This window comes from Pieris brassicae, chromosome 4 (assembly GCF_905147105.1).
Source record: "Pieris brassicae chromosome 4, ilPieBrab1.1, whole genome shotgun sequence".
Classification (NCBI taxonomy): Eukaryota; Metazoa; Arthropoda; class Insecta; order Lepidoptera; family Pieridae; genus Pieris; species Pieris brassicae.
Genome location: NC_059668.1, coordinates 21,944,581 through 21,971,811, shown reverse-complemented (window position 1 = coordinate 21,971,811; position 27,231 = coordinate 21,944,581). Strand labels below are relative to the sequence as shown.

General features: G+C 33.5%; 1 protein-coding gene across 4 annotated transcripts in view; it reads left to right on the top strand.

The window, feature by feature from the left end:
• LOC123708201 (bifunctional heparan sulfate N-deacetylase/N-sulfotransferase) overlaps positions 1 to 26,441 on the top strand; it is a 136,194-nt gene extending 109,753 nt beyond the window's left edge. For all 4 annotated transcript variants that reach the window (XM_045658776.1, XM_045658778.1, XM_045658775.1 and 1 more), the window contains 6 exons: positions 4,738 to 4,920; positions 12,444 to 12,664; positions 17,277 to 17,432; positions 19,631 to 19,747; positions 22,265 to 22,444; positions 25,272 to 26,441. In XM_045658776.1, the coding sequence (XP_045514732.1) occupies positions 4,738 to 4,920; positions 12,444 to 12,664; positions 17,277 to 17,432; positions 19,631 to 19,747; positions 22,265 to 22,444; positions 25,272 to 25,488 (1,074 nt within the window). In that variant the 3' untranslated portion in view covers positions 25,489 to 26,441. The remainder of the gene's footprint in view (positions 1 to 4,737; positions 4,921 to 12,443; positions 12,665 to 17,276; positions 17,433 to 19,630; positions 19,748 to 22,264; positions 22,445 to 25,271) is intronic.
• The last annotated feature ends 790 nt before the right edge of the window (positions 26,442 to 27,231 follow it).

Here is a 27,231-nt window from a genome sequence, read left to right as displayed (position 1 = left end):
CTAATTTGTCTTTGTTTTACGGTAAGTTACTTTAACCGAGTATCATGTAACCAAGTTTAACCGAAACAGTAATGGTGTCGATGTTACTCCCTATGGAATCGTAGAAATAAGTCCGTCGAAATCTACGACAAGGCCAATTCCGGGCAGTGTATATACTTAATTAATGAACTCCTAAACTAAACTGATAGACTACCGTATACTTGAATAAAAAATCAAATCAATAGTGCTACTATCGGACCTTTTTAGGTCTGGGCCTCAGATTTCTGTATCTGTTTCTTGATCATTTATTAATTGAATAGGCAGGTAGGTGATCAGCCTTCTGTGCCTGACTCGCGAGTCTTTAGAATTTTCAATTTGTATCTACTCAATGCTTTTTACATTCCTTTCACCCCCGAAATTTATATTAGGTCCTTACATATGAAATTGCCGTTTGGTATGGGAGGAACAAAAAGTCGAATATTTTTAAATATAATATATTTAATTAATCAAAGTATGAACCATCGTTTTCTAAGCACTTTTGCCATCTCATAGGTAGTTCATTGATCCCTTTACTAAAAAAAACAGTCGGACGGGAATCAATAAAATCTGTGAAGGCGATTTGGACTGCCCTAAGGACCTAATATTTTGTCGTCATCGTTTTCATGGTATTCTTAGTTTTTTTTTCCGGGATATATTTTCAACCAAGCATCCAAAAGTATTACGGGGTACTAATGTCGACATAATAAAGTATTCATATGTGATGTTCGATGACTCAAATATAATCTAGTGTCACAATCGAGTAACAAACTTTGCATGAAGTTTCTATGCCCGCTATTTTAATTTCTTTTATAATATCCCTGACGAGGATATTGTTAACGTTTGATCTGATTATTAAAAAGATTTCTAACATCTGAGAATTCTTAATCTCATATAGGAGTAATGGTAACCTACATTCTGGAGCTTTTTCATTATTAATCTCACTTTGAAATGCTCTCTCGATTATTGTCAGAGCTGACTGAGATAGAAAAATGCACTTTTTTAGAATAATCTCATTTCTTTTCTCATGTAATAGTTTCTGCACTAGGTTTTTTGCGTCCATTTCAATTCACATAACACCATTGTTAGTTATTGAAGGTTGTTTATATCATGTTTATCATCAAAAAAATTATATTGTGAAAAGGACAATATTATGTTTTTTATTAGTGGCTTGGTGTATGTTATATATAACTGCGTAATTATATTCCTTATTAAACTTTCTTAAATCCCGTTTATATAATGCTGTAAAAAGACAGGAGAGTTTTATAATAGTTTCTTTAGAGTTCTTTCTAGAGAGTTCTATAATAGTTAAATTGACATGCGAGAGTTTTATAATAGTTTCTTTAGAGTTCTTTCTAGAGAGTTCTATAATAGTTAAATTGACTGCCCCGACTTATTGTCGCTTTAACTAGTTCACACCCCTTCATCATACAATACACGGCAAACCCAACTATTCCAGATTCCTCGGTCTAATAAAAACTATTTACGTAACTCAGTCATGTATCGTATACCTACAGATTATAACACAAATTACCATCAAATAGATATATATTAATGTGACTAAAAAATATTTAAAACTCTGGTATATTTTATTAATAACGGCTTTGTTATTTACCCTTTATATTAAATATTTATTATAATAATCAATGAATCTTAAAACTTATAATTTAGTATGAATGTGTACTTTGTTGTATAAATAGGTAAAACTGTGCTTTATGTTTATGTTTGAATATGTTTTAATAAGTAGCTGTAGGAATACTTTAATAATATAAATAAAATAACTAAATAAATAAATAGTTTCTAGCGATCGCACGGGCAACAGTAAACTTTGACAAATTCTATTTCTTCCCCTCTCATTCTAGGTATTGATGAAAACCTCGAAGGTGAAGGACGTTTTTTTTAATATGGGCAAGGTCAAGTAGATTTCAATCTTTAAAATCAAGAATCTAGTTTAAAGACCGCGAGTCTTCTGGCAATGTGATTGTCCATGGGCGGCGCACATACCACTTAACATCAGATCGGCCTCCTGCCCGTATGCCCCATGTTATATTAATAAACAACATATGAACGTCAAATCAAAATCTTTTATCGTAAGCAATGTTTTCGTTCGACCGTTTGTTCTCTGACTTATATTGTTATGTCGACTACCACGAAAAAGTTCGGCTTAATATTGTCTATACACAAATATCGTGGCTTTTTATTGTTAAAATGATTTGTATTATCGGTTCATTAGATCCAAATATTCTTTAGGATTTATTATAAATACATTTTTAGAATTCTTTTTATTTGGTAATAACGACTGGATATTTTTTATGAAATACATATTTTTTTTTCATATTTACTAATGAAATAAAAATAATACAGTGGCGCTAACTTTTTGAGTTCCGGGTCTCAGATGTCTGTATCTGTTTCATGATTATTGTTCAATGTAATAGGCATGTAGGTGATTAATCTGTGTGTACACACGCCGTCCACCTTTTGGGGTCTAAGCCAAGCCGGTTTTCTCACCATGTTCTCCTTTGCCGTTTAAGCGAATGTTAAATGCACACATAGACAGAAAGTCCATGTACAGCCTGGTATCGAATATACCTTTGCTCATTTTTCATTGTAAATACAATCAAATATTTCTTGTAATATTAATTTTTTCATCAGAAAGTAGACCAAAATATCACAATCCCAGCTCGCTTAAATACTTACAGGTCGTGAGTACACGTTGTACAGATCGTATTCCTCTGATAATGGTATTAATGACCGCTGGCTAATGGCTTTGTCACCCGCCTCTTTTGTTTGACAAAAAGCACTACAATATAATATTTCACTATTAAAGACAACGTTCATTGCAGTAACGAAATTAATAGAGAACTTCCCAATAAGTAAATTAAGTGGAATTTGATTAATTCATTGGGTTGGCCATACATCAAATTCTGGTTTAATAGTCCGCTGTTAAATAACTGTGGGGTTAGAGGTGCTTCCACGGGCGATAATAAATAACCCCGACCTTGAAGTGGACGTCTAGTTTGTTTAGGACTGGGGAATTATCACGCTATCTATTTGAATTTTCCGTTACTGGCTGTTTTAATTAAGATTTAAATTTTCGATTTTATAAAAATAACCTTAGTTTAATACGGTTTATTGTAATCATTTTAACTCACGCAAAATCAGCAATGGGATTTTAATGTTATATTCCATTAATAGATTTTATTATATAGTATTTATTTTTCCTTAGTAGGATTGCCAGGAAAATATCACTTGTCACAAGGCCGCCTTGTTGCTCTCTTTATGTTATCTGAATGAACCAAATATGTAATGCAACAGTATTAATGAATACAAAAATACATTTATTTCTCTCAACGCTATCAATCTCTACACTGTGGGATATGCGGATGACATAACAATCCTCGTATCGGGGAACTTTGAAAGCACCTTATGTGACCTCATGAGAAAGGCTTTCAGATTGATTGAGAGATGGTGCAGTCAACATGAGGTATCTGTCAACCCATCAAAAACAGAACTGATCCTTTTTACTAACCGAAGAGTCCTTGGACCGCATAGACTACCAAAACTTTTCGATACAGAATTAAAACTAAAGGAAAACACGAAGTACTTAGGTGTGATTCTAGACAGAAAACTGCTCTGGAATAAACACCTGGAATACAAGCTAAGCAAAGCAACGATCGCGCTTTACCAATGCAAAAAGATGCTAGGCGTGAAATGGGGTAGATCGCCTAAGATTACCTTATGGCTATACACTGCCGTAATCAGGCCAATGCTAGCTTACGGAGCCCTGGTTTGGTGGCCGAGAACAGAGCTCCAAACGGCAGTAATCAAACTTGGACGCTTCCAAAGGCTTGCGTTGTCCGCTGCAAGCGGCTGCATGAAAACAACGCCTACTGCAGCTTTGGAGATAGCCCTACAAGTTTTGCCTCTGGACCTACGTAGTAATCAGTCGAATCAGTCACCCACGTAGTCCTGGAATGCGAGGCTGTGACTAAACAACGTGTAGAAATCCTCGGAACAGTGAGGTCGCTCCGTGAAGCCTGCGAAGTGCCCAGGAGGCTTCTGTGCTTTTGGAAGGAGTTAGGCTGGCTTAGTTAGCCAGGACTTTACGCACAATGGACCTTTTGAGCGTCTAAGTGCGGAAACAGGGTCCACACATACAATACAATACAATTCATTTATTGCTATTGTATATTAATACAATTTTACGTATTTGAAACTTAGTGGACATATTTCTACTGATTGTACAAATAAATTATTATTTTGTTATTACGTGTTCGGTGTACAAATATATGTCAATCGGAGTTTTCAAGTTACACTGTGGATTTATCTCGAGGTGACCTTGCTAAATTGATCTATAAATGCGACGCCAGTTTTAACCAGTCCTTATAGATGTTGGAGTAAAATAAAATAATAAAAATGTATATTTATTGAATTTATAATATTAACGTGTTTATTTTTTTTTATTTCTACATGCTGACGAGCCATTTCTGTCGAATTTAAGGTCTAAGACATGCTGGGTTTTTATAAACTAAGCTCCCTAAATCAGATTTCTTGCATATTGTTTACTAAATTATTATTTAGTCTCTTTGTATACAATTGTGTTTATGCTGTGATGAGAAGTGTATTAAAATCGTTGCAATAAGGTATATTTTTGGGACACTTTTTGCATGTTGTCGTGAAACAAAACGAACTTGAAAATAATGACAAAAAAATGTCTTCTAGATAAATATCTTCATGACACATATGTCAAACTACGGCAATGATCGACTGGCACTCTACACCTTCGAGTCCGTCGTGAAGTTCCTCCGATGCTGGACCAACGTGCGTCTCGCGTCAGCTCCTCCGCTGGCTCTAGCTGAGAAATACTTCCAACTCCGGCCAGATGAGCTCAACCCACTGTGGGGGGTAAGTAAGCTATTATAGTCATTAATTAATTAATATGACGACATCGTTTAGAACAACATACCGGTTATATTTACCAAAATCAAAGGTCCCGGCTGAATTATATGTATTAGGTACTTATTAACAACGTCATCGGCTGTTACGACTATCGGTTTTTACGACCAAATATGATTGTCCTTTCGATCTCGTTATATTTGATTTTGACTGTACTATAATTTCAAAATATACCAGTATATTAACATTTGTCATCTTCATTAAAACTATTATTCCTCTTAATCTGTTTGTACCACAAAAAAAATGTTTTTTTTTTTAAATAGCACAGGGGGAAAACGTGTAGGTGGCTCAGCTGATGTTAAGTGATACCGCCGCCCACGAATAGTCTCGATTCGCGTGTTCGCGAGTGCATTTCCAGCTTTTAAGAATTAGTACGCTCTTTTCTTGAATGACCTTAAGTTGAATTGATTCGGAAATACTTCAGTGGGCAGCTGGTTGTGCACGGCAAAAACTGCCTTAAAAAACGCACAGTTGTCGAACGACTGACGTCTAGGTACTTCGGGCGGAATTTCGTATTCTGGCTTGAGGTCCGCTGATGAAACTCAGCTACAGGTACTACAGTTGATACTCAATTATATCTTAAAATAATAAGCTCTGAATACATATGTCGTTTCGATATATTCTTAACAGGCAAAGGTAAGTCGTAAGGAAAAGGGGGAAATTAGTATGGGAACAACAGAGGTTAGACTGATAATATAATAATAAATACTTAGCCTTGCAACAGTTTAAGTACAAACACTCACTAAATAATTATACAATTGAGTGCGTAACTAATAAATCTAATTGGCAAAAATATAATCATATGCAAAATGCGTCTAGCATAAGCGAAACAAAGTAGTAAGTATCGGCCGAGTAACAATGCCGGTAAAATTAATTTTCTCAGCCTATAAGTTAAATATTTCATCTAAGATTTCGTATTACATAGTAAATTGTATAATTTACTAATAATTTCTTTACAATGACACTTCTTAAACTTAAAATTAAGACCAAATAGAACTACTCTTCAATATCCATAATATAAAATACTATAGACATAGTTCATTATTTTTACTTTATGAACTAGTTTTAATTAATATATTGAATTTTATGTATATGTGATATTAATATTACTTCGATACTATTGAAATAATCATTAATTTAATGGAGCCGTGTGTGTCCGTGTACTGTGATATTTAAATTTTAACAAACAATCAAAAGCTTTATAATGAGAATCAGAATTGTTATTCCAGTTGAGTATGAAAACAGAATTTAGTTGCAAAAGGCCGTAAGGAATAGCTAGTTATTAATATTTACAATTGTGCATCATTACAAAGGCGAACTGTCAAAGAGATAGCTAGGTTTGTTCCGGTTTTCGTTTCCCGCATAAATACCTCGCGATACAGAGCTTTGAGCTAGGTACATTCCAGATCTAGATCTTTACACTCCAGTAATTTTCATATTACCTAGGTCTCCTGTCTTCGCATTCTTTGTTCGCGAAAAATCTAGGTTTTCCGTACTGGAATTTATTAAGACTTTAAATCAGTCAATGCTGTGTTTGTAGTTTTCTTGCGAAACTGTTTTTAATGTTGATAGCTAGGTTTATTTATTTAAAATTATACGAAAAATAAAATAAATCTTTAAGAAAAACAACGAAGGTAGCAGATGTTACAATTAAAATAAATAAACTTAAGTAGAAATGGGCGGGACACGTGGCAGGAGGAACAGAAAGTACTAAACTCGTGCCCAAGATACAATGACTGCAAAAGAGGAAGACCAATTAGAAGGTGGATAGAGCAGATTGAGGCAGAGAGTGGCTCAGTGCAGACAGGAATGATTGTGAGAAGGCCTTTGCCAAAAAAGGGAAAATAAAGAATGAGATGAAAACATGTGTTTAAGTGTAAAGCTATCTAAAATAAAAGGCTCGACAAATATTTTCTTACCCGTAACTTCACATATTAGTGCATCTCACAAGATATACTATGATGATATAAGTTGAGATATATATAAGAAAGTGCATTGATGCACAGCCGGGGCTGAACCTACGACATCAGAGATGCAACTCGCACTCGCACTGGAGATACTAGGCCAACACTGGTCCAAGTAATGTAATCTGTAATCATGCTGCTGTAATCTACAAGATTACGAATTATAGGTGTATGTAAGAAATTATAGCATTAACATTTCTGGAGAAAACAGTACAGCATTGTGCACTTTCGTGCCATTGTTGTGCATTCGATCGAACTGTGCCTGGTACGTTCTTCAAAAGTTTTCAAACACAAGACGCATTGTACGTTAAAACTGGGATATACTTTCAATGACACATTCCATAAACCAAACAAAAGTTTCGTTGCATGACAAAACGAGAATTTGAATTCTAGAAATATGAAAGCTAAAAGTCACTTTAAAGTTATATCTTATAAAGTAAAAAAACCTAATTATAAAGAATTAATAAATAGAAAACACTTTATCTCTGATGGAGGACAAATCTTTAGTTTGAATTTATTTTATTATTATTAATTACTTGAGATGTCATCTGGAACATGGTGTAATGGTTGCAGCTGCTTACAAACGTTGTGTAAAACAAAAAACTTGGTGATTAAAAGGAGTGGCGGAGGGTTTATTGCCAGTTCTTCTATTGCGTTCTACGCCCTTAATTTGAGATCTGGCAGTAAATGTAAAATTAGAAGCATTTCATATACATTTCTTTTCATAATTTTGAAATTTGTTTTTTTTTAATTAATTACACTATTCACTAAAAAGGCTCTTTTTTATAGCACAGGGAGTCTGAACGCCAGACGATTGGTTTCCGTCAATTGACCAATGCGTTTTTGAATAAATCTCCTATATTGTTTTAAATCGATGTGGTCGCGGCTTTTGGCGACGGTCGTTTGTATATTTGACAGAAATATTGATAAATTTACAGGTCAATTGTATCTTATTAATGTCAAGATGACCCTTACGATCCAGACGAGATTACCCTTATGTAATCTAGAGTGATAGTTGTTTGTTTGAGTATATTATATTGTATATGGATTGTTAATTTTTAAAAGATTAAGACTATTAATTATCATAAACACATCTAGTATTGTTATTAATAGTTGGTTGAGGGTTGACCTATTTATTGTAAAGCGAATAAAATATGCACGAAACAAATAAAACAACTCGTTTTATCTTTTATAAATATAAATTAATTGGTAATGTCTAAAGGATCTATTCATGGCCACAAAGTTATGCTATGAATCCACATTTAACTGATAACAAAGGTGGTATCTGAAAGTAGATAGACCTTAAATAACGCAGTTCAGAATGGACTATGGATTGGCGTCGGTTCGTTGGACAAGTGGAAATTGTTGATACCGGGCCGAATAAGTTTAAAGATTAATATTATTTTAAGTCAGTTGCAAATAGATTTTTTCCGAACCAATTCAACTTAAGGTGCTTCAAGAAAAAAATGTACCAGATCTTAAAATGCCGGCATTGCTCTGGCAATGTCAGTGGCTGTGATCACTTCAACTGTATCACCCGTTTGCCCCAGCATAAAAATATTGTTACGAGCTAGGGGATCGGATAGAAAATGCCGTGGATTTATTCAAGGGTTTATTTCTTGGTAAATCAGTGGTCTCCTGAAAACTGCACCACTCGACTACACATGTTCTGAAACTGACTGAAAAAATGTTTCAGCTTCCTGAAAACTAGGGTAACATTATGGAAATTACAATTAACTAATATGTGATTGAGCCTCTCCTGAAATGGTCAGAAATCATATTTCAGCCTGCTGAAAAGTTCTCTAACTAGTGGAAAAATCTAGAAACATTGTAGTCGAGCCCGTCTTCGTAACAATATGTATAATTAAGACGCAGTTGATAGGATTGGCTCACGGAAAAAGTGTCGAACCTCTTCTATGCTAACATTATGTTTATACTCAGACAAAGGCGTAGGGATCGGCCATACATAATTTTATAATTACATCAAGTTAATACAAAATCCATTAAGCGAATTCTATTCTCGCCAATATACATAATTGCTCTTCAACATAATCCTTACATATTTCGCCCTATCAATATCGTGGTCCACCTTATATACTTCAAGCCCGCACTGCGGCTTAATTATTTTAACTTGAACTTTTTTTCTCTAATTTATGCAGTGAAACAATGAATTTGAATTCAAGTTTTTGTAACTCATTCCTTTAGTTTTGTGGATTATTTTATTTTATGGTAAATTACTTTTAAATCCTGTTAAATATCAATGTTGCTTATACGTTATTTTAATAGTTGGGATTACTATTTAATGAGTGTTTTTATAATATTCAGATATAAGATTCAATGAGTCTATTATGATACTTACAAATCTATTACAATATTCGGCAGTGAACCTTGAACTTAAGATTAAATGGAGGAATAAGAGAAAATCTTAGCTAGATTGTTTGTTGATTTTACACTCAAGAACTTAGTGTTGGAGGTCCTCTTCTGTCTCACATGGTGTACAGTTTGGATCGTCTCTTTTTTTCATGATGAAGTTAAACTTGTTAAGTGGGCTAACTAACTTGGGAAGCAAATTTTGGCCGTCTGGTAACGGGAAAAATCTGCGGTTCGTCTTAAAAACCTCTTCCTGCGAATTAGAATTTTAGAACCTATGCTTAGGTAAGCCTTAACTAAAAGCAATGATCCGAGTAAAACCTATTCCTGGATTGTTTTTATTTTCGCTTGACTACACTAATATTGTCTTTAATCCTTAAAAAAAATTCAAATATGTATAAATACATATTAATTACACTATTTCAGTTCACAGTGAGGTCTAATATGTCCAGCCCATGAAAATATTATTAAAAAAACTGACTATCTGTCGCATTCGAATTAAGAGTTTTTTTAAATTATACGGTGTAGAAATACAAAAGACGAACTATTATTTAAGAAAAATAGCATTCCCACAAAGTCTATAGAAAAATTAACAAAATAATTGCAGCAGTCAGAAATACAAGGTGTTAATATTAACTCACCAAAAAGTTGGTGTTCTTATGTATAACCGTTTACATTACCTAAGAATATGATTGTATAACAAGGCCTTTGGAGGACCTTCAAGAGGTTTCAGGGCATCCTATTATATTTTGTGGTTTCTTTGATTATAAAAAACACAATCCTGTCCTAACAGGTCAGTCACCCTAAATCGACAAGAATAACCAATGAAAAAAATTACTCACGAAACCAAAAAATAACTAACTACTATAGCCACGGATAATAGGACCTTTAGTTAGTTCACCAAATGGACAATAAAAAAGGCGTATACAACAAACTACATATTGGTTATATTTATTTGAATAAAGCTCCCTGGCGAGGCCAAGTCGGTATTCGAACTTAACGACTTTTTTATGTAATAGGAGGCAAACGGGCTCACCTGATGTTAAGTGATACCGCCACCCATGGACACTCAAATTGCCAGAAGATTGTCAAGTGCGTTGTCGGCCTTTCAATATTCTATTATGTCGAATAATATAATGAAACATAATAAGATTACCTTTAGTGATTAATAGAAAGTAGTTTATTCTTAAAGCAACGGAAAATAAAATGAAGCTTTCTGCCCGTCCCGATCTGAATATAATTTTGTATTCACTGGGGACTTTCACAAAGTAATAAGTATTTTTATAGAAAGACTTTATTGCGTACTAGATTTTAAAGTACTTCATAAAAGCAAAAAGTATTTAATGGAATTGTTTGTATGAATAATGTCGCTATCTTAACATTAATTACGATTATGAAGTATTCTTCAAGAGCAGTGTTGTCCAAGTGGCTTCAGAGAGCGACTTTCGTGCGTCAGTCGTAGGTTCGTTCCTCGGCTTTCCAATGGACTTTCTGTATATGTGCGCATTTAACATTCGCTCGGAGACGAAGGAAAACATCGTGAAGAAACCGGCTTGCGTCAGGCACAGGAAGCTGATCACCTACTTATCTATTGTATTGTCAAATGATCATGAAACAGATACAGAAATCTGAGGCCCAGACCTAAAAAGGTTGTAACGCCTACGGTGTTCTGCTCTCCTACCATTGATTACTGAAAAAAATCGCTTTACGTGAAAAGCCCGTTACAGGCTCACCGCGCTTTAGGCTTAAATGTATCTTTACTGAGACATCATGGAACTTAAGACTATTAAGTAAAATCCAACCAAATTTCCTAATAATAATATTTAACATAATAAAGTGTCCAATAAAACTACTTACAGTCTCTATTAAAGAGAATACACTGTTCGTGTGTTCTATTGTTTCACTTACGGCTGACGTGCATTAATTCAAATTGTTTGGTCCTTTTCAATCTTCTCACTAGGCCTGTGGAAGAAGTTGAATATCTCGACATTCACGTGGTGGTGGAGCCTCAGTGTAACTGACTATTGTAAGACGTAAAGTAACGAAAAAGGTTTCAATTTTATTAATTTACAAATAGACTTTCACCTAAAAGTGTACTTCGATAGCCGAGTTATTCGCAATGGGATTAATCGAGTGTATTGAAAATGGATTGCTCTATATACAATAGTTTGGTCGTTACAATTTCTCTGTTCCGTTTGAAAATGTTGATTCTATCAAACAAACAATTTATTTCATGGTACGGTGTTGTAATACTGTTACTGGAATCATTTTGATAGATTAAACTTAGCGATTTTCTTCTTGTCCGCTCTACGCCCTTGACTTGCGAACTGGTAGTAAATGTAAATTTACAATTAATTTAACTTCTCATCTGACGTTCATAAGTGTACCTATATGAATAAAGTTATTTTGAGTTTGAGATTAAGTATTAGCACGTTTTAGGTGGGCTGAAAAAGTAGGCTCACATAGAAAAATCTTTTTTTGATAGAAAATGATGATTGTCTTCGAGCGCGATACAACGGTTATAGCGATCATAAAATTTTTCGATACTATTTTTATGAAACGATTTGCCTTTAGCCTCAAAATAGACTGCAATTTCGGTGATTGCTTCTACATTAGCGCAAAATTTCTGTCCAGTGAGCAATCTCTTGAGATATGTACAGGAAATATTGTATGTCATTGTGTGTGCTCGTGTGGACCTTCAAACCACGGCTATGCGAACTTATTGAGAAACAAACATTTTTATTCTATGCAGAGAATGGTGTACTATATTAACAGCCCGGAAATATTTAATATATTTTTCTGTCGTGTTTGATTTATGTTATTTGTTTTGGTTTGTGACGAATGTTTTGTTGGGATCGTGTTTTGTTTTAGGCATTTGTGTTTTGATCTGAATTAATTCAATCTCATTGCTTCTAAATCATATTTTTAAGTAAAGTATACCAAAGTATATTTTTAAGCTTCTTCGAGCTTGTTGGTTAGCGCACACAGATAACATGTCCTAGATTCGATTTCCAGTGAATCAATTATTGTTTAAATAAAATATTGTTTGTTATTTGAGCACAGAAGGCTGACATACAATAACCTTTTGGGGTTCAGAAGTATTAACAGATTTTCATAATTTAACACAAAAATTCACAGAACCCCTGCGACGATGCCCGCCACAGGCGGATCTGGTCCAAGTCGAAGTGGTGCGATACGTTACCCAAAATCCTGGTCATCGGGCCTCAGAAGACAGGAAGCACCGCGCTCTACACATTCCTGGCGATGCATCCAATCCTGGTACCGAATCAACCCAGCCCGACTACATATGAAGAACTCCAGTTCTTCAATAACAATAACTATATGAAGGGACTCGATTGGTAAGTTTTTTTAAGCACAAAAGTGAAAATTTCCTGCTGTTTTTAATTTTCCTTAGCGTCACGATACGTTCAATGATGTTGGTTTGTAGTACATCAGTTGGAAGGAATTACTGGAGATTCTTATTCAATAGCAAGAGCAGTGTTGACCTAGTGGCTTGCGTGCGGCTCATCCCTGAGGTTGTAGGTTCTATCTCCGGCTGTGCACCAATGGACTTTTTTCAATGTGCGCATTTAACATTCGCTCGAACGGTCAAGGAAAACATCGTCAGTAAACCGGCTTGCCTATTAGATATGTAAGCGTCACTCATCTTTATCAAACAGAAGTTCATTCCAATGCTTTTAAAGAATCTGTATTAGATTTTAATCAACTGAAATACATTAAAGTAAATGTGTTTATTTTTAGAGTAGTTAAGGAAAATTTAAACTTGAAACTTAACATTATTTTCTGTGAATTATTAAACGAAATACACCTTTGATTTGTGTAGTTTGTTTATTACTAAAGTACTACTAGATGTAGTTTGAAAAAAATTACACAGTGTAGAGACAGTACTGAAAAAAAGGTTTTGTATTTTGACAGTGTCACTGATCCCATTCACTCTGCTAACTCTGTGTCAAATTAATTAATAGTAGACATACATTTTGCAACGTTTATTCGAAATTTCGTGTAACTGTCTTCTTTGTTTCTAGTCCGCCCGTTTAGAACGTACTTGTTAACTGGTTTATTGGTGATAAAAAAATTAACATAAAAAGCTTATTTTTCGACTCGATTAATGACGTGAACCGCTTGTCTGAAACATAGTCACAATGAACTTAAAGCTGGTCTATGAGAGTACCGAGATAAGAGTATAAAGAAAGCGTCTGTAGTCTCTAACTACTGTACTGGTGTGAATTATATGAATAAATATATAATTTATTAAATACAATACAATTTATTCTGTAGCAATTTAACAAATTCACAGAAAAAATTACAGGATTGATCAATTGACGATCAAATAAATTCGAGAAATGTTTCAATAATAACTTGGCTGGGAATAAATTTACACTATTTATGTAAATTCAATAAAATCTTACCATTTCGTTAAAATGGCCGATTTTATTCGTGTACCTAGTTAAATTGGGTACTTGTTCTACTCTTAACTTAATTTTAAAATACATTATACAACTTGTATATTATTTTAATATACGCATGTGCCTTATAAAATAATAAATCATTTATTAGCTAAGAAAGTGGTACAATCAGATTGATTAATTATATGAAAATCCGAACAATCAGCCAAATTAAAATAGTATTGCAAATGTCATATTAATTATCGTGATGTCATAATAATAAGAACATTTAGGTTATTTATAATTGTTGTCAAAACATATGCTATAAATAATTTACCATGTAATTTAATTTTCTTATAATATTAAAAACCTTTATTTCCAAAACTTAATTATGAGCATAGAAGTTTCATTGATTTTTTTTTATTTGAAAAAATTAACTTTTAACATTAGGTAAAATACAGTAACCATCATATATGCTCGTCAGGTATTGATTTGTCCGCCGTTGGACATAGACCTCCTCCGGTTCCACTCGGGTCTGTCGTGGGCCAGGTGATTAGTTTTCCTACATCTCTGTAATTTTCCGATAAGCGTGTCTAAGGATTTATAAACATTTCATGAGAGATTATGACATTTCTGAGCGTCTCCTACCGAAATCAGTAATTTGACTAGAAGATACTTTGTAATTTGTATCTTTTTTCTGGATTACTGTGTTTTATGTTTGTTTAAATGTGTCTCGTTAACATTCGTTCGAACGTTTAAGTAAAACATCGTAAGGAAACAGGCTTGCCTTAGACCCCAAGTTGATGGCCTGTGTCAAGCACAGCAGGCCGATCACCTAAGTGTCTTATAGATTGTTAACAGATCATGAAAAAGATACAGACATCTGAGACCTAAAAAGGCTGTAGCGCCACTGATATTTTTTTAATTAATATCTATTATTATAACTAGCTTTATTCCAATTATCAATAAAGCCTTTGCAACATCAACTACCACAGAATTTACCTAAGTAACTATTCTCACTTTTTTGACAATACAGAATCCTTTTGTAGTGGAACGCTATACAATATATATTTCGAACAAACACAAGAGGTCGGAACGATTTTATTTTCCATTCAGTGTTGTCGAGAACTTCACGTACACCTATTTATCTTTATTATAACGTTGAGAAATGGTTATAAGTACATACATTGGACGTGAACATCACAAGATAACTTAGCGCTACGAACTCTGTTTTCTTGACAACTTTTGGTCTCGTAATACCTATTTACCTTTGTATTTAAAACATAATTCGCCTTAATTACAAAAGTATAGATTTTCTTTTGTTTTACCGATTCCTATTATCATTTTTTATCACTATATGTATCTTGCAGGGATAAAATAATATCTACCAATATCGTACATGGTTATGAGCAGACAAATATCTCTGTATACATTGAACATTTTGGGCAGTTACTGATATAAAAACGTTATTATTCGGAGTCTAACCCAGGGCCAGGAACGTGACCACTTAGCCTCGATCAAATTACATAGAGAAGTATCGCTACACTAAACCTTTGTGACAACATTGTATCGTATAAACGCGCAAAAAATCGTTTATTAAAGTTTCAGCCTGTATGTAATTTATTTTAATTAAAGCTAGGCTGAAAGTATCTCGACCAGCAATATAATGGTACATAGTAAAGGAGATATTGTAAATGGTTGCTCTCTTGATTCAGTTGTATTTACACTACTACTGTTTGTTTTAGTTTTTTATAACGTTACGATAAATATTTGATTTTAGTTACATTAGTAGTGTTCACTACACGTGTATCGTACAAAGAGCAGTGATGACCTAGTAGTTTCTTTCATCCCGGACGTTTTGTTTAGATATCCGGCTATGCACCTATGAACTTTCTATGTGCGCACTAAACATTCGCTCGAACGGTAAAGGAAAACATTATAAGGAAAAACAGGCTGATCACCTACTTGCCTATTAGATTGACAAAGTATCATGAAACAGATACAAAAACTTCTGTTAAATATTAAACAAAATATGACAATTCAGAGATGTTACGAGTAAGTTTAAAAAAGGTTTTTTTTTATAAGTCCTTGTAAAACAGCCCGTCGCACCCATGTCAAGGTGTCTCAAGGACAAACTATAAAGCTGGCTTTAGCTTAGCAAAATAAAGTTTAAGTAATGAGCTTTTAAGCTTCCAAAAGTATGTAATAGTAGCGGCATCTCCAGGACAGGCGTGCCCTCCGATGGGCCGCATAACTAAACATCGAGGGGAATTGTGGAATATGTATAAATTCTAATCCTTAATGATATTACGTGTTACTATATTAGCGAATGTTAATTGAGCATATAGACAAAAAGTCAATTAGTGCACGGCCGGGGATACAACGTATGACTTCAACATTATTTTTTTTACTTTAAATAAAATTATTAATTATTATTTCGACTGACTGACTTTAGCTCTACAAAGAACGCCATAATTTATCAAACAAAGGATTTGTATCATTAATACTATCACAGCTATAACCTACATAAAACTAAACGGGTCAACGCCATTTGTTCATCAAGTTTAAATTATACCTATCGATCCAGCGTAGCACGATAGCAGAAAGCTCTAGGTTCTATCAAGTATTAAGTCTGCTTAAAACAATTAGTTATCTTGTAGAAGTTCTTGACCGCTTTAACTGTATTACTTTTCAAGAGGCAATTATCGTAGTTCCAAGTGTGTTGCCGATCTTTAAGGACGCGTGATTTACTTTAGGATTTCTTTCATGACATCAAAATCGTGTCGTTGGTCAATTATCATCTTTAGTAACAAGGAAATGTTCATTATTTTAAGTGCCGACTTTGCGTCGCCTCTACACGCCAGGCTACTTTACTAATGTTTATGGATTATGTGAATATTTCTCCGAATTGGTTTGTGGAAAATGAAAATGTGAAAAATCTACAAAAGAGTTGTTATACTTAATGTGCCTGTGTAATATTTTTTCTATTTAAGATTCATAAGTTTATCAATAAGATAAAAATGAAACTATATTTGTCAGTTTAATTTATTTAAAAACCAATAATATATATACTTTTTATATCACATTTCCGCCTAACACGAAATGCCATGAACACTGTCAGCACCAGAGGACGACTGCGTGACCGGCCTTTTATATAAAATAATATAACCGGAAAACCTTAAAACAGCTCCAAATTTTTAATATCGTTATTTAGGTAATATTAAGGAGAGGTATGGCTTTGGTCGGCTTAAAAACTTTAACCTTATAAGCTGAACAACAATGTTACACAGAAGAATAAACACGCAAGAGGTTAGGTTAGTTTAAAGCAAAAAAGATTGTACTTTATTTCGTGAATTGATCATAAATCATTATGTTTTAATTAATTTATATGGTATTAAAGATCAAGCGCCAACACATTTTTGCTTGACACCATTGCCGAATGAAGAAAATATGAAGCTGTTTTAAGTTGTAGACGTGATTCGACACTATTTTCATTTTATTTATATGTTATGTCATCAACGCTCCTTGTGCTATTGCTTTTTAGAAATATTTTTTTTTTGATCAGGTATCTAAACTTCTTTCCGCCGAACCAGAGCAACGCATCCCAAATAACCTTTGAAAAGTCGGCGACGTATTTCGACGGTGATCTTGTACCGCGACGTGCGCATGCGCTGCTACCAAACGCGAAGATTATTACTATATTAATCTCGCCTTCTAAAAGGTAAGCTTAATTGAAATGTCACATTCATTAATGTTCCTATATATTTGTATTTTATTATTTCATAGTATAAATATACTGTGATGTTAATCAAAATTTCCAAATACTTTTAGATATTCTAAAGTTCTATATTAAAAAGAATTTGTATTCAATTTTAAAAGCATTTGTTTTTTGTGTTATGAAATCTGTTATTTATACACATATTTCATTATTTGTACACAATGTTTTTCACTTTTTAATAATAACATTCAGATTCATACAAATTGAATTGACAATTAAAGAGAAACGATTTGACTTGAAAATAGTTCTATTAAAATATTTGTCATTGTACATTGTGTACACGATTCGGGATACAGACAATTAATTCCATGAAGTATAATCTCAATAAAGGTGAAAATCGCTTCGAAGATCTAGTTTCCAACCCGTTTATTACGTCGTATCCTAAACGGGCAATTAAAGCTGCCCGAGTAATATGTCTTACGGCCATCTGTCAGCTTTTTCTCGAACATTCCTACCTTGATTACCGCTATACAACCTAATTGCGCCGCTCTTAAAGCGAGAATATCCACAGATTGTAGAACATACAATGAGCGAAGTGCTATTGTACCAAATATGAAATAAATTACGATGGTATTTGGATCGCGTGCGTGATTAAAACAATTATAATTTATAGATAGTTTAATGAAGCATAACTTTCAACCCCATTGATGCATTCAGGATTGGTTTTCAGACACATTATATGTGTTCCTAACTTACAATATTATAATTATTATTATTATAGTTCCAAAGTATTCAAATTGTTTAAGGAAATCCAATAAAACTGATTAACAATTAGTGGATGGACATTTTCAGCAACTCCATAGAGACCTTTTCTCGACTTTTTCTCGCCGAGTTCGTTTTAGCAGCCTTGCTGTGTTCGTTATATTTCAAAACAATAATGTATTTATATTGTACCCATGCGATAACTTCAATGCAAAGAAAGCCCTCGTGAGTTGTGTGCTGCGATATTGCGGGCTACTCGTTTGTTGGGAAGTTGTATGGATCTGGTTAGCGCTGCGCCATATGCCTTTCCATAGCATATTTTCATAAGTATTTGATTGTCTTCCATGTCCTCCCTCAACATCTGTGATGTTTAAGAGCAAATAATAAAATAAAAAAGGAAAACTAAACGCAGAAATTACTTATGATTTTTCCACTGAATTCTTATTAGTAGGTAGAAATTTTCTACATCTTTGTGGTGCTAGAAACATGCTCTTTAAGTGACAAAATAGGGCAGTATTCGAAGCCATTTATAAATTCGTTAAAACAAAGAATGATTAATATAGGTTTTATGGAAATATTGTAGAATTTTTTAATAATAATATACATTAGGAACATTAAACGAAAAAAAGGAAAAAACAACGAATTTGGATAGGCATAGACCTGGCGATACATGGCAGAGAGTGGCACAGTGCAGCTAGGACTGGCGGGATTTTGGAGGAGGCATTTATCTAAAAAGATACTTTTACTTATAGATTTTGTGAGTGATTTTCGTAGTTCCATTAATGTTCTGTTATATCGAAGAAGGCCGCACAATCATTCCACAGTCTAGTTATTTCAATGGAAAAGTAATTATCGAGAACAAACGCACAAAGCCTTCATGTAAATATTTCAATCGAGTCCGTTTGTAATTTCCAACCGAGCGTAAAACAAAAATGAAAATAGTTTTAAAACATTCTCAATATTAAACATTGAAATTCTGTGTTCAATGTGTTGCTGTTTGACCTTAATTTTTTTTTATATTATTGTGTATGAGTAACTGTGATTAATAAGCCTCGAGCGCGAAAAATTATGAATAATTAACACGTATTGCAATTTTGTTTATAGCGATCCGGACTTCTCTGCACTTTTGTATCGCGCTATCTCATTTTTTTTTATCGGCATGTATATTAATACTATACTACGACTACAACACAAAACCGGGACCGCTATTGAAAGTTGAAAATTTACTAAAAATATCTCAAATATTATTTAAACGCAAATCTTTTTCGGTTTAGTAACAAAAAAGTTAATTTTATAAACCTATATTTTATTATATTTTTTTATTATCAGCTAGGTGTTGTTAGTGCTTAAATATTTATACTTTTTTAGTTAATAATTATTGTGTATTGATATTAGCTAGCTGTATAAATACAAAAAAATATACATAATAATATATCCAGGGCCTACTCGTGGTACCAGCACATTCGGTCGCACGGCGATCCAGTGGCGAACAATTACACCTTCCACACCATCATCTCAGCGAATGACTCCGCGCCGAAACAGCTAAGAGACCTAAGGTAAGCTTTTTAAATATACCATCTAATAGATTCTGTCTAAGAACTAGGCTGGAAGAACTTTTCTTTCTGTAATCTAGCCGAAACAATTTTGTCTGAATTTATAGTATATTTCATCAGTGTAAAAGTTTATACACAATTATGTACAGTATGTCGCTTCCCCGGGGAACAATGTCGTAAAATCAAAATCCTAATTGTTAAAAGAAAATAAGGTAATGATTGTCATTACTAGGATACTAAGTACATAACATGAACAAATGCAAGCTATTTTTTTTACTATTCGACGATTTAAACATAATTGTTATGTATTTAGTATGGATAGTTAATAAATAACTAAACGTACATTACAGTAATTAGACTGATTTTTTTACTGTTTACGCATAATTACAGAGGACACAGTAACCCCAGATTACGACAGCACGATTTCTTGTATAATACGCCAGTTTCTGCAAATTGAGACTTATTTTCATACATTTCGTAATGCTTAATACGATTCGTTATCCCGTTTAATACGCCCGAACCCGAGCCGAGAGGTCTAACCGAGCGCTCTAACGCCAGCCCCTAGAAAGGCCCCCCCGCCCGCACGTGAAAAACCCGAGATACTGCAGGGTTTTCCTGGATATTCCTCCATTGATGACAGTGTAGCGCCGTACGAAATCCAATCACAAAACGAGACCCTAAGTGATAATGATGAAGACGAAGATGAGTCAACTCCGGTTTTGTCAAACGCCCAGGCATTATCAGCTGTTAATGATTTAAGACTCTATGAAGCTTCTTTGGGTCAAAGCAAAGATGCACTGCTAAAATTGAATTATGTTGAAAATATTTTAATTCATGTAATTATAATTACACCAGGTATTTAATGTAATTAATAATTGTATAATTTAATACCTATATATACCAAAATAAGAACATAATATGTAGTACGTATTGTTTTCCATATCCCGCATAATACGCTTTCTCGCTTGAGACGCGTTTTTGGTAGGGTCCCTGAGAAATCGTCTTAAGCGGGTTTTACTGTATTAACAGTCTTTTCGTATATTACCTTGGTGACTCAGAGATATTTTATTACCGGTCTTTATTTTTAAACTGTCGCGTTCTCAATTGAATATTTGGTAGATTTACAATTTAACCTAAAACTACAGTTATGGTTGTTGACATCTATTTCAAGAAAACAAAAGTAAAAACGTCTATCAAACATCTGCACAAAATAATTACAATACAAAAAACAGTTATATTACATAATCCAATGAAGTCGAAAATGAGATAACATTAAAATAGTCGTAATAGTGCTTTACGACTTTGTTCCGCGGTGCGAGCGGTGTGTATATGTGTTCCATTTATCATTTCCTTTACTATGTCTGGATAGTCAGGCAAAATATTTGAAATTATTATATTGATTTTATCAGCCTAAATAGTCAACTTGTCCTACATTTCGCAAAACAAGTGAAAAAGTCCACGAAATCTTGTGATACCAAAAATTCTGAATCGTTATAGGATTCCTCTTGTTATAACAAGGAAACAATTGAATTGCGTGAGCTTACTGTTGTTTTGTTATCGGTCCCGTAATTCATGGCGCAGACACATTGTTGTTTCCAGCGATCATATAAAAAAAGCTTCAACAGAATTTGATTGTACTTTTGTCTATCGAATTTCAATTTTCCGGTCTCTCCGTTATATCTTAATTTACCTTGTTTATTGCTACGTTATTTAAAAGCACCCAGGGTTAACACGTCTTACTTCAAATGCATAGCTGAAGTATGTTTGACTCTAGGCCATAACGTTTGCGACAATATGATAACGTAATTTATTGACGTTTCATACCAAATTCACGAAGCGCTTTTAATGCATACAACACATATGTAACCTACACCAAACCTAACCCTTTTAAAGTGAAAACTTCTTTAAAGATAATACGCTGTATAAAGCTTCCTATCTCATAAAATCTATTTAAATGATCCTAATGCTTGGGATTGATTTGCTCCAGTTCAAACAATTTGTACGACTCAAAACTTAGCGATTAAAAACACTGGCGGTGAGATTTTTATCAGTTCTTTTTGCCCGCTCTACGCCCTTGACTTGCGAACTGTTAGTAAATGTTAATTTGAAATCAATTTAACATCTTTTTTGACGTTCATAAGTGTACTTATTTGCCTATATGAATAGAGTCATTTTGACTATGAATTTGTGCCTTTCAGACTTAAATTAAGTTTTTATCAACATTATAGATTGAAATTCAACCTTAAAAAATTAAATTTTATATTGTAAAAAAAGTCTAGTTATAAAAACTTTTTAACGTTTTAAACATGTTAGTTTTTATTAAACTTAAAAATTAATATTACATTTGTCTGATTATCTTGAAACCAACATTTTTGAAGGATCCACTTCTACCACGCGTGAATTGCACCCAAATTTTCTTTTTAAAGTGGTTCAATTTTGCGTATATAGAGAAATTTCCTGTTCATCTTTTGTCGAGACCCATAAGAACATATATCAGCTAACTATACATTGTATTTCCAGGAACCGTTGCCTCAATCCGGGCAAATACAGCCACTACTTGGAACGATGGTTGTCGGAGTACAACTCACACCAGTTCCATATAATTGATGGATCGCTGCTTCGCTCTGAACCAGCTATAATTATGAACACCCTGCAGAAATTCCTTAAAATACCTCATATTGATTACCACAAGTTGCTTAAGTAAGTGTTTATATTAATCTCTATTCGCGATGATATGATGATGATGATTAACCCCAGCATCGTTAATCCTGACATTTTTGGGGTATAGGATGCCACAACACCTAGTATTATGTACTAGACATAGTATTTCACATAAAGTATTTTATATATATATATATATATATGTAACTGAGGGCAACCGGGCAGGCTCACCTGATGTTTAGTGATGCCGCCCATAGACACATATATTGTCAGAGGACGTAGGAGTAAAGTATACTGCCAAATAGTGATAACGAACCAAAACCAAAATTTCTAACCCCATCTGTATGGCAGTCTCATAATTTTTTAATTTGTCGACAATAAAAAATATTATTGAATTTTTTGTTGTACTAATAACGCGTCGCAACGTGTGTATATTTTAGAACTGCTATCATGAATTCGTTCGAATGACAAGCCATACTTTGTGATAAATGCTTTGATAAATCGAAAAATATCGATACATTTGCGTCGTTACGTGATACGAGATGTGGCAAGTCCTTGATGGAGTCTAGGATAATTAATCATTAAATTTATAATAACGATTTAGAATATTTTCTCTAGGGCTTTTAACTTTTTATGTATTATAAACAGATCTATAAGAGCAAAACTCATTCTAATTTATCAAGAAATGAGCGTACCAGCGCTCTTAAAAGGCCAATGTGAGTGTACATGTATCTTAACATCAGGTGAGGCTTCAGCCCGTTTGCCCCTGTTCTATAAAAAATAGCTACTATTAACATACCACTTATATATTTAATCGGAATGTATTGTCATTACAAACATATAGGAAATTGAAGCCATTAAGTCGAACATAATGCTGTTTTTTCACGAAATACAGTATTCGTTATCCAGCCATACGTTGGGAGCTTACATCACCTAAGCCGATACACGTCCGTAAGGCGCTTATGTTGTTTCATTTGAGACGCTATTTGTTATTCAATTTCTCTTCATACACCCTTTATGTGTACTTAATAGGGAGTCGTTATACACATTTGAAAGTACGATAGCAGTATTGAAACGTTATCTTAACGAAATATTGTAAAAATTTGTTTCAAATGATTTGATTCCGTAATAACGATTATTCGTGTAATAATAATAATCCTGTGGCACTACAACATGCATATTTTATTTGTGACGTGTCAATTTTCTTACAACGTTTTCCGCACAAAGATAGAAAGTTCTCGAACCTACGGCCTCAGGGATGAGAGTCAGGGCACGCTGTAGCCGCTAGGGCAACTAAATAAAAATAGTTGTTGTTAGTTAGATGATACGCAAAAAAATCAGTTTTAACAAAATATAAAAAAACAATATAATTGATGAAAATGTATTGAATTGAATGAATAAACTTTAACCAATATAACAAAGTCATTACGTGAGGTATAGTTATAATATTTTATAAAAAAACTTAGCGACGGAAAAGTAAATAAGTAAAAAAACCAGTGAAGCCACCTGGAACATTCTTTATCCGTTTCGTTTTAATAGGCAAATAGGTGATCAGCCCCCTGACAAATGTCGTCGTTTTTCTGTCTCTTTCCACCATATAGTATTTTATATATGCATTTATTTCATTACGCTGGAGTTTGTTAACCAAGTAGTAAAGTAAATAACCAATAAGTAAAGTTATTAACCAATATTATACAATTTATATTTAGTATAAATTTTATATTTAATTGGAGCAAAAAATAACTTAATAATATTCAGTAATTAACATAATGCATGACAAAAAAGTCAATTACTCATATAAAATACATTGAGTTCTGAATAAACTTACTTATTCGAAAGATGTCGCCATTGATTAATTAAAATTGCGGTTGTTCACGTCTGAAATGTTCCAATTTGTCAAAATTATTATCAACAAATTTACTAATATGATACAAATTACTAAAATTAATAATGTATTGAGGAATTTAAATTAATTTCGCGACGTGTCGTTCCATGGTTTTGTTACAAATAGAATGTCTCATTTGTACGCTGAAGTTTTAGTATGGATTTACCATCACGCTTTACCAAAATATTACGAAAATTATTTCACGAATTAAACGTCGTTCCGGGAATAATTCAAATGGGAAATTTAATCGGAACGCTTAAGTTGTCCGTTTGAATTATTGTTTAAGTCGTACCTATTACAAGAGTTTTTTAATACTTTTTCCAAGTCATTAATTATCTTATAAAATAGTGTTAAAGATGTTTCATTCAGATATATATATATATATATATTTTTTCTAATTAATACGTGGGGCAAACGATAATTAATTAATCAATGGCGCTACAACCTTTTTAGGTCTGGGCCTCAGATTCTGTATCTGTTTCATGATTTGTTAATCGAATAGGCAAGTAGGTGATCAGCCTTCTGTGCCTGACGCACGCCGTCGACTTTTTGGGTCTAAGAGTAGCCGATTTCCATACGATGTTTTTCTTCACCGTTCGAGCTAATGTTATGCGCACATAGGAATAAAATCTATTGGTGCACAGCCGGGGATCGAACCTACGACCTCAGGGATGTGAGTCGCACACTAAGGATAATACATTTGTTAAGCATTCCATATTCGTGTTTTTATACTTTTATCTTAAACATATGTATGTGTTATATGTATCCCTACGACGCCCTTCATATTCAAACATATTTAAACTAACTGAGCTGAAAGTCTAACGTAATTATTACTTAGAAAAGTTCATCAAAATATACCATTCTCGACTTTTGATAATTTTGCTAATAAAAACATACATGAAACTTAACTTTTTTCTAATAAAAAAGGTCTTAGGAATTCACTTGTATATATTCTGTGGTTAATGAAAGTGACAATTTCAGGTATGACGCAAAGAAAGGCTTCTTCTGTCAAGCTGTCAACGAAAAAACAAAATGTCTCGGTAAGTCCAAAGGTCGTGTATACCCTCCCATGGAGGACAGATCAGCGAAATTCTTAAAGCGATATTACACTCCTCACAACACAGCTTTGTCGAAGCTACTTGTGAGATTAGGCCGGCCCGTCCCCCAGTGGCTGAAGGATGAATTATCCAATGGATAGCATAGCATAAAACCTAAAGGGTTGGAACGAAAGGAAATAATACGTCTGATCAAAGTTTGTCTTGTGACGTAACAATATTTGCTTCGGACAAACGTCCTTGAAGCAAACAATTGTGAAATAACTCTAAGTTCCGATTCTCAGGGTTTTTTCAAGAGAAAGGGTTCGAACAGGGCTTAAACTTTAAGTATGATAACGGACCTTCAAGCATACTCAGATTCGTTCATTAATAAATGGCAACACTACTCCGAAGGCAGTGAAAAAGTTCTAATACTAAAAATTTATTTAAATCGCTAACTAACCGTTTACGCAATGAACGACTCTAAGTACGTTATAAATTGTGAATCTTGTATAAATAAATGTTTCGTTAAGATGGTTTTACTTGCCAATGCGTGCTGGGTGCTACGTTTTTCGAAAATCTTGTGTATTTCCGTTTGAAAGTTATATAAGGTATTTGACATATTTAGCTTGTTGAAATTGGAATTTTTGAACTGCGCTTGCAAGTTTACTGAGTACTGTTGAACCTTCACGTCAAAATGTGTTGCTTTTAATATACGCCTAACTTTGTCTTATATGTTAGCGCAAAAATATTGTTATCATTAAAATTAACAATATAGTGTGTTCTGTAATTTTTTAACGATTTATCAAATGCAGTCAATTGCCTGTTTTATTTGGGCTACTCATTCCATATTACACGTTAGTACCTGATTTTAAGTGTACATTTCTAGTTATTTTCTGTATCTGTGCCATATACTGAACAAATCTAAACCACTGTATTCTAAATCGTTATTTAATATTCGGTTGCGCTACAACCTCGGCCTAGAACACGACTTTTAAGGTCTAAGTTTGAGCGAATGTCAAAGTACATTGGCGCACAGCCAGTGTTCGAACCTACGATCTCCGGGATGACACGCTAAAGCTACTAGGACAATACTGTTCAAAGCGTCATTTAATTATATATATTTTATATATACAAATGCAAATTTTAATGTCGTCCAATGCTTCTTGCACTGAAGCTTAAATCGCGTTTTAGAATACAGACAGATACGTCGTTGTGACAATATTGTGTCATTCAATCAATTTTATGTCTATATAATGTAACAATGTACATAAAGAAAATCGTGGTATGTTATTTTGTTAGTTTCCTGATTTGTTGGTTAGTTAAATTGGGTTTCAATGAATTAATTATATAGAATACTCATACGAAAGTCGAGTTGTAATTGTAAGTTTAAGTCACAGCGATTACTTAATTGTTCCTGTCAAACTTCCCTAAATTTATATTGCTTTTGAACTCAAAGAGATAAAAAAAATCCATTGAAATAACACATTTACACATACTAATATCCTTTAAAACTACAAATACTTTAGGATTCAGAACTGCATCAAGGAAATAACTAATTGTAAGTTCGAATGTTGTTTTTTAATCAATATTATGGTTGTGTGAAATTTTGTTTTTGCAAACTCCGCGTAGACCTAACCAAAGTTTGACTACGAGCGTCCCTCACAAATATGAACGTAAGTGATGGATACAGGAGACACGTTTTGTCTGATCTCCGAATCTTATTCTTGGTGTCCAAGATGTATTCTTTAGTTGATTAGTTTGTCGCCTTTGATTTAGTTTGTTGAGTCCGATTTAAATGGGATATATCGGACTCAATCGGCAAATGGCAATAAAAACGCTAAAGAAAAGAATATTAAAACTTACTTGAATTTTTTTATTCTTACTAGTGCTAATTTCATAATATT